At 44.4% G+C, this 15,835-nt stretch overlaps 1 protein-coding gene across 1 annotated transcript in view; it reads left to right on the top strand.

The window, feature by feature from the left end:
• ADAM19 (ADAM metallopeptidase domain 19) overlaps nucleotides 1-15,835 on the top strand; it is a 79,303-nt gene that overhangs the window by 277 nt on the left and 63,191 nt on the right. The window contains exons 2-3 of the mRNA XM_059174155.1: nucleotides 2,642-2,727; nucleotides 6,896-6,966. Coding sequence (XP_059030138.1) covers nucleotides 2,642-2,727; nucleotides 6,896-6,966 — 157 coding nt within the window. The remainder of the gene's footprint in view (nucleotides 1-2,641; nucleotides 2,728-6,895; nucleotides 6,967-15,835) is intronic.

Here is a 15,835-nt window from a genome sequence, read left to right as displayed (position 1 = left end):
GTTCCCACGTTGTGCGCCCCTGGAGGTGGTGGGGGTCCGGGAGACCCAGAGCAAGCAGAAAACAGCCGGTCCCCTCCCTGGCTTCCTTTTATCTGTTTTCACTGTTTTTTCTGCTTTTGGCTTCTCTTTCTGCTGCTTTTCCTCCCCAGTCTTGGTGTGTGTGTTCCTATAAATATATATCGATAAAACTGGAACCATACCATATGTACAGTTTTGTGCCTTGCATTCTCCATTTCACATTATGAGCCCACAACGTTACATTCTCCAAAAACATGATTTTAATGACTGTAGATTACATCAAGAAGTCGCAGAAGTGTAATTTTCAAAAAGTTAAAAACATAACATACAAATATAGGATGAATGGGAGGAAGACATTCCTTCAATTCATTAATGAGGTGGTGAGTAGAATGGTAAAGCTGGTGCAAAGCTCGAGAAGAATGGGTGGTACAAGCATCTGAGAAAAGGTTGAAGTCGCGTGCTGGGACAGATACAAAGTGGTCAGTGCCCCCATAGGGTCAAGGGACCTTAATTCTTAGTTCTCTTTCTATAATATGGAAGTCATTTGCATCTCTACTAGACAAAAATCTACAGCTAACATGTAACTTCACAGAGTATGGTTTTTTGATTTGTTGTAAATTTAAAAAGTCAAACCAAGGGGTATTCCCCTAGAAAAATGTGGTGATCAGTGGGAGGGCCTGTTAAACAGTGCTCCAATGTGACATTGAAAGGACAATCCTGCTTGCTTTTTGCCTCATTTGCTAGTTTTGAACAATTTTTCTTAAGATGTACTGTGTGCCTCTATCACTTGGCCTTGCTCTCCGTACTTTTTTGGCAATCATAAAGATAATTTCATTCCTTTAAACATTCCATTAAATATCATATAATTCCTTTTTATTGCAAAGAATCTAGACTTACCAGAGCCAGCAGAGCAGGAATATGCCTCTCTGTTCCCCCATGAATATCAAGCACCTAGCGTAGTACTTGGTAGCTAGTTAAGCATTCAGAAAACACATTATGAATAAATGAGTACATTGCTTCTGATTTTTACTAGTACGATGGAACTAACCCTTGTCTAATGGGATTATTTTTCAGATGTATTTTGACTGAGAATACATCCTATCAGTAATCTGCAAGGAACATTAATCACTCATAATCCTGCCATTTTACCAGCACAACTGTGGCGGGCTTTCATGCCACTTATTGTATTCTATGTGATCAATGTGGTTGGTTTAGAGAGAATAGATTTTGCATTGGGGAAGGTCTGTGCTATGGTGAGTGCTGTGAAGTGTGTAAACCTGGTGATTCACAGACCTGTACCCCTGAGGCTAATAATACATTATATGTTAATTTAAAAAAATTAAAAAAAAAAAAAGAACAGATTTTGAAATCCTCACTCCTACCCCGGGAGTCCTATGGATTTGGTCCCTTCTTGTGAAGGCTAATTTGTCTAGGTCTTGGGGAATTACTGCTTTATTAAGGGGATCTGCAAAAAGTAATTTGAGGTCGGCGGTATGTAGAACAAGTTTTTCCCCAAACAAGTTTCAGGTCACCTTTCTTGGAAAATAGAAGTCCTGCTACCTGTCTTGTCTTGAGGATGACAAAGGTTGATTGATAGTGATTAAGAAAGTAAGAAGTGATCTACAAAGGCAGACTTGCCGTTAGGAAGCTCAGGGTAGTGTGATGATGCTTTGTGGATGTGTGAGCAGTTTCATGGTGACTCTGTCCAGTACTGCTGTGAATAGGCAGGCTGGTATCACTGTCTTCATATGACAGATGAGCAAACTGCAGCTCAGGAGGAAAAACCCATGGGCCTGATTTCCAGAACATACCCAGAATCTGACCACTTCTTTCCTCTTTACTGAGCTCATTTTAGTCTGAGCCACCGTCATCTCTCACCAGGTCTCCAGACTTGCCTTCTTGCTTCTATTCTTATGCCCACCCCTCCCCCAGTGTACCCTCCATCTCCACCCAGCAGGCCGAATGAGCTTTTAAAAACCTGAATACAGATCATATTGCTCTGTGTCTAAACCCTCCAGTGTCTTCCAAGACTATTTATAATAAAATCCAGACACTTGCCATGGCCTCTGGGATCTCAGAACCGTGGCTGTTTTGCTGACCGTGTCTCCTACCAGCTTCCCTGTTCACTTGCTAGATTCTAGCTAGCTCTGCCTTCTGCATGTTCCTTAAACGGGCCAAGTCACCTTCCACTAGGCAGGACCATTGCCCTTGCTGGTCGTTCTCCCTGGGGGCACTCTTCCCCCAGGTCTTTTCATGGCTGCCTTCTTCCTGTCTCTCAGGTCTCAAATGCCATCTTTGCTCACCGGCCAGTCTAAAATAGGCACCTCCTCTTCGGTGTCTCTTTATTCCATGACCCCACTGGCCATTTGAGAATATTTGTGTATTGTGCATCTCCCACCTCTAGAAGGTAAACTGTGAGGATTACAGAGACTTTGTTTTCCTTGTTTACCACTATATGGCCAACAGCTAACAGTGCCTGAATCACAGTAAGTGCCAAGAGCCTGGCACCCAGCAGGTAGTCTAGTGACCCAGGAAGGGGGTTGTTCCAGTTGGCAATGCATGCTTAGCTTAGCTGGGGTGCAGAATTCTGAAATGCCAATGGTTGTGCATCCTGTTTTGGCAGGAGGAAGTGGGGAAGGCAGCCCCCAGCTACAGCATGAACGAATAATACCTCAGTGGAAGACTGCAGGAAGCCCCACCAAAGAAAAGGTAAGACACAAAATATCTCATTTTCAGAGGCAGGAGCTGACAAGTCCATTCTGTGACATGCGGGGCCCCCTTCTCAACTTTCCTGGAAGGCCAGTCATTGGTATTAGTTCTGTTTCAAGCCTACTCTGTCCTCTCTGTGCATTGGTTTTGAAAATCCCAGATGGGACTTTCCTTCATTGTGTGACAAACTTCTAGAACACTTCCAAATGCTATTAGTTGAGGAAACGAAAATTATTAATGCTGACACAAGCTAAGTGCAAATACATGTCACAAAAATCACCAGCTCTCAAATAGAATTGATTAAATATTGTCACTGTTATCTTTGCTTTATATAATACATGCTTTACTTTATTGATGAGATAATGTACTTGGAGAGAAAAATAATAATTCAAGCTATTTTTAAGAGACAAGGGAGGGATCTTGTACTGGGGGATATATCTTAAAATGCAATAGTGTCCTTGGGCCGTGACACCAGGAAAATGCACCAGCTTTATCATGGGGATTGGGAACAAGACAGAAAACATTAACCTATTATGCAAAGAGGACCTGTACGTCCAGGATATTCTTTGTGGTTCTGGTCTTTACAGTTCAAGTGAGACGTGAAAGAGTTCGAAAGGAGGACAATTGCTGTGTGCCAGAAACCAGCTATGGGACCTTCCTCTTTCTGAACTTCTAATTCCTCATTTATAAAATAGGGATTCTAGGGGATAGCAATAAAGAGGGCTGGGGAGAAGCGATAGTTAATAAGGTCCTTTAGGGCTCAAAAGGACCATGATTTATTGGGCAGCATATAAAAAAGCAAGATTATAGTAGAAGAAAATGGAGAGAGAACTGTGTCAGGAAAATGTCAGAAATGGAGAGGACAAATGCCTGGAATCCTTGAAGTTATGGCTAGGGTAATACACACATGTCCATAATGCTTCCATTTGAATTTATTAAGGGAATTTCCAGCAAAAAATTTGGGAGAAACGAAAGTAACATTTTATCCTAAAGACAATAAATGCGTGGACCTTATTTCATCAAAAAGTAGGAAAGACTGAAAATAGCTTCAGGAAGAATCTAGACAGATTGATGGATGGCCTTCCTAGAGCAGGTTATTTTTAAAAATTAGGATCTTGGATAGTCCAACATATCTGTTATTGCTTGAGGAATGGATCCAATACTTTCTGTAGAGGTTCTTTGTTCCTTCCAGATGTGGGATGCCATCCTCAGGAAGGGCCTGAGAAACAAAGTGGAGCTCCAGATCCTGTCTTTATTCCTAGCCATTCTCTGCCCGGAATCTGGGTCATTGTACTTTGTAGGAATAGTCAGCACAGTGCCTGGTGCCAGAAGTACTTGTTGAATGAACAAATGAATGAATGTCAGAGAGGCTGCAGAAGGTAGACTTCAGTCAGGCCTTTTATTCTCATTTCTGTAATTAATTAATTCACCAAGCATTAATTGAACACTCACTGTATAGTAAGTATTGTACTAGATCTTAAGTGGCAGGTGCACATACACAGGACAGGTTTCTGATACCCTATGAAGCTGAAGATCTATTTAATTTACCTCTAAAGAGAAAGGATTTTAACCTTTCACGGGAAGTATAACCAGCGGTTCGGCTCCCTCCACCTCCTAGGAGAGGTGAGCTTGCCTCTTCCTAGCACAGCGTGGAATTGCAAGGGAAAAGCTCAGCAGGGGAGATCCATAGATCCTGATAGAACTGTTTCATTGTTTTGCTTGAAATGTCCCTTGCAAACAAGGGACAACATATTTTAAATATTACTGTCTGAGCATCTTCCACACCAGAGAGAAATATTTTTGGATTACCCACTTGTAGGCATTTGTACTCATGTTGCAGCTTGTGTCTCTTTGGAGGAGAGGTGACAGTGTTTGATTTGATGTCAACTTTCCTTTTCTGTGTGGACTGTCACGCTTGCATAAGGGAATTGCTGCAGTTCTGTTGCTGTATACTCTTCCTCAGATGCCCACTTGCGACTGTGTCCCTGATGCTTAATGTGACTGGACAGGGTCCGTCTTCTGGAATATCTGGCATAAAGTGGCAAAGCCTCAGCAACCAGAATAGCAGTTATCGGAGCTGAATCAGGGCATTAGAGACAGGGATGTGGATCCCTTAGTGAAAGTTATTGGGCAAACAACCACCTAACTTCCTCTCCCCGTGGTTTTGAAATGTCCTTTTTTTAAGAGAAGTCGGTAGGATGAATTCATACAAAAATAGTAAAGGACAGGGTTGCCCAAGCTTCCTGGATCAGAATGTTCAGATCTCGTTGGAGCCCTTGGTGGCCTGATGTTTCAGGGATGCCCAGTGCCTAGGACCCTAAAGGGAAGTGCAGTTTGGGGCAAATAAAAAGAGGAATGTGCTTGGAAGAGGAAGGTCCCCAACCAGGGGTGGCAAAGCAGTGGACCCACTTTCTCCAATGCTAAAACTAAGCTTTGGGGTCAACTTCAGGAATTTATTAGTTCCTTGGTCCCAAGTTAGAGAACATGTATTTAAAACACACCAAAGAATTGAGCCTGTTTTTAATATGCTTAAAAATGTAAGTATCTCATTTTAAAGATTTTATTTATTTATATAAATAACTTTATCTTCGAAATAAGCTCAGCCACCTCAAGCTGAACTGTTGAAGCATGGAAGTTTGTTATGACTTGAAATTTTTTTCCTTTTTTAAAATTTTTAAACATTTTTTTAATTTTTAATTTTTTAATGTTCAGTTAGCCAGCATATAGTACATCAAGTCTTTGTTGTAGTGTTCAATGATTCATTCGTTATATAATTTTCCACAATAGTAAGGTAAAAATAGATGAAAAGTCCCTTACTTAAAATATCAAAGCAATTCTAAAAACATGGAAATATCCACAAAGAAAATAAAATTAACCCATGGTACTACTGCTGAGAGGTCACTGTGGTAATGTTTTGATTTATTTTGTTCTATAAAAGTATATTTAAATAAAATATATAGTGTTGTTTTGAGCCTCTGTGTGTTTAATAATTATCATGTCTACTTTCTTGATAGTTTAAAAATTATTTCAAGTCATCGTTTTTAATGACTGTAGAGTACTTTGTCATATGATTGGTCATCATTTATTTAACTATTCTTCTATTTTTTGGACATTCAAATTATACTTCATTAGCCATTATTATAAGTAATGAGGATCCCTGTATATAAACCTTTGCCTGTTTCCATTTGTTCTCTTCGGACAGAGTTTTGTCTAAACATTTAAAAACTCTTGTCCATCTGTCAAATTATTTTCCACTGAGTTGGTATCAATTTAAATTCTTACTGGTAGGGTATGAGAGTGCCTATTTTTCAGTGTGCTCATTGTGACTTATGGGTTTTTAAAAATCTCTGTCACTGTTTTTTTTTTTTTTTTTAAGGTATCTTTAAAAATTTTTCCTTTTCGGTGGGGAGCAGTTACCACTGATGTTGAACATGTTTTTTGTGCTTATGAGCCATCTGTATATCTTATGTGATCTCTTCTGGGTGTGCTGCTCTTTGGCCATCTATAAGTTTTTCTCATGTGTAAAATGTATCTTCTCCCAGCTGTCTCCTCTGAAATGGTTGGGAAACTGAGACCCGAAATGAAACTGAGAGCCAAAATGAAATAAAATAGAACTCACTTGGAAGAGTAGTCTCCTGGTATTTTTGATAATACCCAACAAGAATCAGTGGTTTTCTCTGCGCCAGCTCTGTGACAAATTATTTACATTTGCTATGTCGCTTATGTTGGTACAAGATTCCCAAAAGGCTGACTGTTATTATCTGTTTTACAAATAAGGAAGCTGAGTGGTAGGGTGGTTCAGTAGCATGCCCAGCTTCACGTACCTGGAGTGTGAAAGCCAGCCCTGGAATCCAGATCTGACTGCACAGAAAATTGACAGTCCAAGATCGTCGAGTGTGTGCCTTGATCAGACCTGCATGGAAGCACTTACATCATAGTTCAGCCTGGAGTTCCTTTCCTTTGTGTGTGAGGAGGAGGCAGATGGGGGAGGGGAACCCGGTCCTTCGGGGGTTGAAGTCATTTCATGTTTGGGCTGGAAATGCAATTGACCCTTTTTCGTTCACTTCCTGTGGATCAATGTCAGAGCACTGTGCTGGATCCTGTGCCTGTTCCAGGGAGCCTCGTCCCCCGCTTTTAGGAACTGACATTCTTTTGTTGTTGGTTTCAGCATCCACACAGAGCTGAGCTCAGGATAAAGGCCGAGGGTCGAGAATTCATCTTGGACCTCGAGAAGAATGAGTAAGTGGACTCCTCATTTATCCATAATGAAACAATTCACTTCCATGTCAATGCCGGATGCAGGTGCCACTGTTTTGGAAGGAAGCAGTTTGTGAAATCACCAAGCCCTCAATCTGTGGTTCCTTTGCGGGGAGTATCTTGCAAAGACAGCATATCCACAATCTCTTGACTTGCTGTGAAATTACTGGACTGTTTAACGTCTTCCTTGAATTTCCTCTGACTGTATTTCCGGGGCCTCCTAGAGTTCACTGCAGGCACACAAGGGTGTGTGTGTGTGTGTGTGTGTGTGTGTGTGATGAAGGGAGGGATGGAATGGAGGACTTTGGCAGCTGACTTACTAGCTCCAGCACAGCGCATGGCAGGAAGTGAAGATTAGAGGAAAACAGCAGAAAGCAGAGAGAGAGGCAGGGTGGAGTGTTGTGGGATTTCGTGCTTAGAACACAGGCTGCTCCATGTGTTTTGGGTCAGATAAGTCTGAGCTTCTGCTGATAAGAGCATGGTCAGCAGTCTCTTCATCAGGCTGATTCCGCCATCTTCCTAACCTCATTCATCTCGGGTGGCTGCCTGGCTCAGAAATATTTCCACATTGATTTGCTATCGAGCGCAGTTGTGTCTTGATTCATGTTATTGAGCAGGTGAGTAGACATAAAGCATGGCTGCTCGGCGGCCATTCCCAATCTGTCTGGCCACCCGAGCTCTCTCCTTCCTTGGCTGGGGGATGCTGAGGCCTCTGGTATTTTCCCACTAACTAGTTCTGCCCCGCAGACCTCCCAGATAAGACTGCATGGCTCAGAGAACTGCCTGCCTCCTCTTGGCAGCCTCTGGAGTCCCCTGGAAGCAGATGAGTAATCAGACGCATCACTGCCAAGAAAGGGATGGATAGGGACCTTCCCGTATCCAGAAGGATGGGAATGGCTGCTAAGCTTGGATAGGAGGCAAGAACATAAATTATTCCAAATTTGGGCTTTTGGATACTTGCAAAGGAGGGTGAGTCGTGTTGGTAGTGTGGTAAAAGCATGCCGTAAGCAGCATGGACAGGAATTGGCTTCATCCACATCTTTCCTCTGCCTCCAGAATATGGTGGCCTCCGGGAAGCTGGAAAGTTGGGCATCTCGATCATCTTTGCTGCTTTCCTCCTAACAGTGAAACCACCACAAGAATGGCTTCCTTTTGTCCCATTTGACTGGAACAGAATTGGCTGGCTCTGTCCCCAGAAGGTGTCGACTCTGCCTGCCTGGGATTTCTCCTTGTGTTGTCTTCCTCTGGTCCTGCAGGAAATGCCTTCCGAGGGTCTCTTCTTGGTGATTTCTCGGGAGTCTGCTTTCGTTTAGCCCTTTAGCTCCAGGCTGAATGTCCCTCTTGCCACCCGCGGCTAATCTGTCCTATTGGGCCTCAAGAGGACCCCTTGACCCTTCAGCTTCCTCTGGGCGGTCCAAGTGATGGGGGGATGTCATGGCCAAATGGGATCCCGGGACTCATTCTTTCCTCACGTTTTGGAACCTGTGCAAGAGGTCATAGGAAGTTCGAGGAGGAAGATGTCTTAGAAAACACTGGGTGCGATGGTCTTATGCTGTTGGCCATTTGTGTGATAGTCGTAGGAACTTTGAATCAGGGAGAGATAGGCAGGAACTTGTCTAAGGTTGCACAGCAAGTAATTGAGAGAGTTGAGACTAGGATCATTTGTGTTCTTGGCTTGGGTCTGGAAAAAACACCGGTTTAGTTCCTAACTGTGTAACCTGGGTCAGCTTGCTATGATGTATGTCAGCTCAGTGTCCTCATCTATAAAACGAGGGTAGTAAGCTACCGCCATAGGGTGGCTGTGAATGAGACAGTGTGCTCAAGACAGAGCGTGGTGAGTGAGCAGCAGGGTGCTGAGTTTTATGGTCCCACACTGACAGCTTCCGGAGCAGAGCCCTCCCGTAGTTCTACTGTCTGCTGCCCCATGCAGCCTTTTGGTTTCCCAGCGAGCAGCGGGGGGCTGGATACGGTTCCTGGCCTCCTTGAGCTGGCAGAAGGCAGGAGACTTGACAAAAATGGAAGCAGCCGAGCCAAGCAGTATGACCTCACCAGGTATCCCTGGGGGACGGCTTCCTGCTATTTTTGTCTAAATTGGGCTTTTTGTTTTTGAACATGTGTTAGCAAGCGGAACTCTAACTGCACACGACTTCCTAGTGTGTTTATTTCCCCAAGCCTGTTCATTCATGGTGCTTGTGAGTCCGGATTCAAAACAGCTCAGGGGTGGGGAGGGGTCAGGGAGCGAGGCTTTTCTGATTTTTTCCAAAGTGCTGCGTTAAAGTTTTTGTAATCCCATGATACTTGAGGGGAAGCTAGGCCCTGTGCCAGGTGACTTCTCAAGCTCTGGTTCTGAATTTCCTCAACAGATTCATTCATTGTTATTCGTCCATTATGCATTTATAGCATTGCTGGCCCAGCGTCCCTACTGGGGACCTGGCTGTAAGCAGAACAGTTCTGCCCTTGTGGAGCTTATATTCTAGTGTCAGGAACAGTAAACAAAAGAACAAAGGGAACTGTGGTATGCCCCAAGACCACAGTGGGGGGTGGGGGGACAGGTCAGGAGGGAGGGCCTTTTCAACACGGTGGTCAGGAAAGGCCTTGGTGGTGAATTAGTATTGGAGTCAAGACCTGAAAGAGGTGAGGAAGTGAGTGTGTAGAAGACAAGTCAAAGGAGAGGCAGCAGACAAGTTCAAAGCCCCTGATGGGTTATGAAGGTTCCCTTTCTCCACAGCTCACCAGCCCCCACCACCCCCCCATGCATTTCCCCATATATTGGATTCTCGGGCCTCTCAAGGCAACGGCTGTGGGCAAGGACTTCTGGAACTTGTGAGGGAAGGGAGAGGACATTTCTAATTTATTTTTCATCATCCCGAGGTGTCTGGCCTTCTCCCATCAAGTCAGAGCCGGCGTGCTAATGTGTGGCCCAAAATAGCAGTAAGCAGACCTTTAATGGAATTCGCACTTGAAGAGATTGCCAAGAATGGTGAGGATGGAGGAGCGGGGGGTGGGCCAGGAGAGCAGGCACATAGCAAACGGGCCCTCAGCTCAGGAAGCAGACACCCCACGTTGTCTTAATTTGATAACATGACGACCGGCAGGCAGCCTTTTCCTTCTGTGAAGCAACTCAGGATAAGTGGATGCGTCCGCATCGGAGACACACACGCTTTACTGAGTGCGGACGAAAAGGAGTGGCGTCCTAGGGCTAATCTTAATATGGCTCTCATGTCTGACAGTCCTAGGTTCAGATTCTAGCTCTGCAGCTTACTAGCTGTGTGTGATCTTTAAGTCTCAGTTTCCTTCTCTGGGATATAAAGATAGTCCATGCCATGAACCATGGGAGGATGAAATGAGATGGTGTGTGGAAAGCCAGCACGCTGCCTGGCTTCAGTCCTACTCAGTGAATGGCAGCTACTATTATTTCTTGCTCAGGATTTTTTAACTGTGAAAGTAATACATGCATGTCGTAAAACATGTAGCAGTACCAAAATATGGTAAGTAAAAGAGTGAAAGTCTCCCACCCTCAAGAAGAATCCATTGTTAGCAGTTTGGTGGGGATACCCTGGACCTTGGCTGCGTGTGTGAGAACATGCACACAGATACTCGAAAACACAGAAAACACAATCGCATACTGGCAGCTATTTTTGTCGGGGAGGGAGGAGCAGAAATGAGATTATACTATGTATCTTGTTCCATACTTGTTTTTTTAGACTCAACTGTACATCTGAAGGTATTCTACTCTAATAAAAGTATGTATTATGTTGCTTCACTCAACAGACATACACATAATTTGCAAAGCTTGGTGCAGAGCTGTTATTAGGAGAGCCTTACTTGTGGTTGAGGCAGTGTGGTTTGTGGAGTGAGGACTGAACTCAGAGACAGATGATGACGATCAACATGCCAGCTGGCTCTCCTGGAACTCAACATTCTTCATCTGTAAAATGGGGATTTTGTCCCTGTTGGGCTCTAAGAGCTTTTTCTCACACTACCTATTTAAAGGACATGGTGTCAGTAGAATAATAGAACAGAACTCCTGACCTCAGGAGTTTGCTTTTCATTTAGTTTAGAGACATTCAGTTTAGAGACATCTTCGAAACTAGGGCACTGGGATAAAGGCAAACGCTGCAAAACCATGGACCTTGAAGTTGAGAATGAACTCCTAGCTCAGGATTCACCACTTAGGCAACATAAACACAAGAAAGGAAATGACAGGGAAGAAATTATAGGCTGCTATTTCTACAAGCCACAAATATTGTTTCTGCATATAATTTCCCCCATGCCCTGAGGACTGCCTCATCAACCCAGAAGCTGTACTGAACAAAAATTTGTTTGCTGAAGTTAAATGGAATCTTCCTTAGCTGTAAGCATCTAGGTAGATGAACACCTCCAGGAAATGTAGGCTCTGGCTCACTCCTTTCTCCTTTATGTAATTTTTCCCAAGGAGGGCCCACTGAGCTATTGAATCAGCTTGCAGGATGCTCATTGGACTGCATTACTCAAGGGCAGGATCACTAGGTTACAAGGTCACCTTCAAAAACACATGAGCAGCTCAACTAGTGGGCACTCTGGCCAGAGGACCTTTGGCCATGCACTTTTCTCTGCTGGTCTCTTGAGCACATTCTGGAACTCTTAATTACCTCGGTATACTGTCCTTCCTTGAGTCCAAACGATGATAAGATTCAGATTTTGGCTTGGGAAAGGGAGAGATATCTTTTGGTCTCATTCCACTCATTGTGCTCCAGCCCAGCTAGCGAAAGGGAGATCCTGTTTGCACGAGTCTAGCTAATAAGAATGGACATTTGTTTTCTTTTGTGTGTACGTCTACCTCCAGACCTCATGGAGAACAGTAACTGTCGAGGCAGAACTTGGGCCTTTAGAGGCTCAGTGATTGTGGCGTCCACCGTTACTTCTGATGTTCATCTCTCCTCATCGCTCTAATTTCTTATTAGTCCCTCAGAGATGTCACTGTGAAGCAGACTGCTTTTGGTGTCCTGGAAGTCAAGAGACAACTTGGGAAATCAGCATTCATTCACTGCTAAGGGAGTGATCCAGAGCCCTCATTTTCTCCTTTCCCCTCAATTCTATTTGAATTCTCTAATACTGGAGGATTGGAGGAGGAGAGAAGAGCAGGCAAAAAAGGAGTTTTCAGCAAGACACAGGCTGGATTAGTTGCCACCTCTTAGTGTTCCACTTCTCTTCCAAAGAGGCCTGGTGGAAATACATAGCTGATCCAGAGGAAGATCCTTACTACACGCAGGCCACGGCACTCTCTGCTGCATCCACCTCCCCAGCCTCCTCTTGAGGTGGGAGTAGGCTTTAACATCTTATCTAGGATAAAGGACTGCTCCGTTTGACCCTCTCTTGTCAGGAGCTTCATTTGTTGTTGGCAAAATTCAATTTCCTGGATCAAAGGGAAGCTTAAGAAAGGCTTAGGCGCTATCCCAATGCTCTTGGTAAACCATGCTTCACGGAGTCTCATTGAAATGAGTCAACAGACATATGGATTACATTTCACTTAAAATACACAGGGCTTAAGAAATTAGAGGATATCATTCCTTCATCGAGTATTTGGCAGATCTAAAGCATTCAAAATGTTTTTCCAAACTCGGCACGCAGCTGGGCTGCCCATTCCCTGCGGTGGAGATCGTGTAACCCAGAGAGCCCGGTGCCGAGGAAATGGTTGAATGGATGGGTGGGGACACCAGAATTTGATGAGAGCTGCCTCCGAGGGTCTGGAATTTACTTCAAACGTTTTCTCAAGCATAGGGAACTGAGTTAACCCTGCTGTGTTGACTCTGAGGCAGGGAATGTGTAAGTGGATACAAATTCCAAGCGCTGTGCTAGGCACCTTGCCTCAGAGACACCTCGTGGTCCTGTTTGAGATGTAGTTTCCAATTGTAGCTTTGGAGGCTGAGATTGATTTCATCTGCACTTCCTGTGTTGTCCAGAACCCCTGGAGTTGAAGACCGTATGGACGGCCAGCCAATCTAAGGTGATCTTTTTGCCAGCCGAATTCTCTCATAAGCAGGTCTTTATTATTTCCAAACCACTGGAGACATGCTATTGCTGTCTTAGGGGCCATTGCATAAATTCAGTTTTGGTAATTAAGAGTGCTGCTCTGAAGAGATGCAGCCGTACGTTTGCCACACAGAGTATGAGGGAGGGTCTAGAATTGAAATAACCTAGGTGTGTTGATTCTGAAGGCCAGGAGCATGTAAGCCCGAAATTCCATAATCCATAGAGTCGAACAGGTTCTGGCTTTGGTACCAGAGAGACCCAGATTTAGTTCCAGGCACTGACACTTCCTGGGTAGGTGTCCTTTGGCAGTCACCTGCCTTCTGAATATTTCTTCATCTGTATTCATAATAATACTCACTCCTTAGGGAGCATATACTGAGAGCCCATCACTGCAGAGGCACGTCAGTACTGTTCTAGATAATCCTCATGGCACCCCTTCCAAGAGGTGTTATTGTTATTCACATTTTATATGTGAGGACACTCAGATGGAAGGAGTTTAAGTAATTTACCCAATGTCAGCCAGAACCAGGAGTCAAACTCAGTTCTACCCATCTCTTACTATCTCCTACCACATGCATAGAAATTAGATATTAATACCTTCATTGCAGAGTGTGCTAAGTTGGAAAAGGCCGCCCTCCCCAAGATATTCACATTCTAATCACTGGGACAAGAGAATATGTTACCTTATATGACGAAAAGCAGTCTTTGTGAGTGTGATTAAGTTAAAGATCTTGAGAAGAGATTATCCTGAATTATCTACGTGGGTCTTCGGTGAAATCACAATTATATTTGTAAGAGGGAGCAGAGGGATGCTTGATCGTAGACAGGAGGAGGCAGTGCGACCATTGAGGCAGAGACTGGACTGATGTGGCTACAAGCCACGGGATGCAGACAGCCCCTGGGAGCCTGCTGAGGCAAGGAGTGACACCTCCCAGAGGGCATCCAGTCTTGCTGACCTGGTGATTTGAGTAGGACTATTGTCATTTTTCTGGCTGCCAGAACCGGGATTTCCTGTTGTTTAAAGCCACTGAGTTTTTGTTAATAGACAGCAGCCACAGGAAACAAATACACCTCATGAGGTTTAGTGGTAATGTCTTGGGATGTGCTTGGTCCAATGCCCAGCACATAACAAGCAGGTTTCAATACACGTTAACTTTTATTAATGCAAAAGCAAAAACAAATATTTTCTGAAATGTCTGGGTAATGCATAGCATTGCATGTGGCCCCTGTGGCTATATCTTCAAGTATGAGGTGACAAGAGAAAAACATATTGAGAAATAGCATGTGTGGTTATCACTCATCAGCATTTCCTAAGTTCCGGTCATGTTCTCGGATGCTCCATCTGCCTTCAGGTTGCTTCTTGCTGAGGATGATGGTCACATATTAATAACGATGTCAACAATTATGGTAATCGTAGTTATTACCATGTAGAAGTTGCCTATGTAGCAGGAACTGTTCTGAGGTCCATAGATGGTTCATCTAAGTGAATCCTCACAACAACTCTGAGGCAGAGGTACTTGTATCGGCCTTATGTGGTGGATGAGGACCTTGAGTTATGGAGCAGTGTGACTTGCTCAGGGGCCCCTGCGCGGGAAGGGGAGAGCCAGGATGTGAAGCCAGATCTGTTTGACTCTGAAGTCCAGGCTCTTAGCTGGGGCTGTGAACAGACAGATGTCTTCAGATGCCTTATTCTTGCTTAGTAGGCTCTGTCTTGTTAGAACTGGCATTTCTTCCCCATCCTACCCTCCCGCTTCCCTTTTTTTTTACTGTCCTAGGCCCTGATTAGTATCCGGACTTCAGTGTGGGATAGTAGTATCGTCCGGGTGGTATGCACTCGGAGCTTGCTCCTTGCACCCACTGGCAATGTAAGCTTTGGCAAGTCTCTTCACTTCTGTGAATCTGTTTCCTCATCCACTCGGTGGGGCTCATGATAGTGGCCACCTCGCTGGATGTTGTGTGAATTCGATAACATAATGCTGCTGAAGGATGTACACTGTGCCAGGTGCTCCGTGAAAGTGCAATAAATAGTCGCTATTATTTGTATGTTGCAGGGTCGGAAAAACAGTTAAGAACGCAGTAAGAGGGAATTCCCCTGAGTTGGTTTCCAAATGTAATTTGGAAGGGTTGACCTTAAAACGCATGGCCTGAGAGAGGAATGTCCCTCCTGCTCTCCAGCTACAGCCAGTTTGAGCTCACTGTATCTCACGAACACAGCTTTGCAAGGCTCTCCAGCCAGCCAAACTGTACGTCTTTTCTGTGCCTGTGGACTCAGTGCCCATCTACTCCCTTGGCAAGGCCCTGAACTGTGTGATAAGGAGGCCAGGATGTGTCTGCTGGTTCCGGCTCTCTCTCCTTCCAGGGACCCACAGCCAGGGCTGCCTGTGTAGCCAGGAAGGATGTCCATGGCTTTCTTTTGTCTCAGGCTTATTTCTCCTGGCGGCCCTGCAGCAGAGCACGGGGTGAAATGAATGGGAGGAAGCTGTCAGCTGGCCTTAGATGGACCATGGTCAGAGCAAAGGGAAGCAGTGCCCTTGGAGGAAGTCAGGATTGATTTCTTGAGTTTGAGGATCCCTTTGCCATCAGGTTGTTTACCTTAAGATAACAACGATCACGGGCTTTCCGGTGTGGGAGCATTTACCCCGAACTTACCATTTTACCTAGGTTACTTTTTTTAACCCTTTGTAAGTTTCCATGTAAATTTACTCAAATGGGGTTATACTGTATCCTCAGTTTTATGTGTGTATTTCTTTCACTTAGAAATAGAGCACAGACAGGCGTCAAATCATTTAAAAAATTTTACACAAGAAATTCTTGGAGTGTGTGAAAAGTTTGATAATAA

This window comes from Mustela lutreola, chromosome 5 (assembly GCF_030435805.1).
Source record: "Mustela lutreola isolate mMusLut2 chromosome 5, mMusLut2.pri, whole genome shotgun sequence".
NCBI lineage: Eukaryota > Metazoa > Chordata > Mammalia > Carnivora > Mustelidae > Mustela > Mustela lutreola.
Note: the sequence above shows the minus strand (reverse complement) of the source record. Positions and strands in the feature narration are given on the sequence as shown.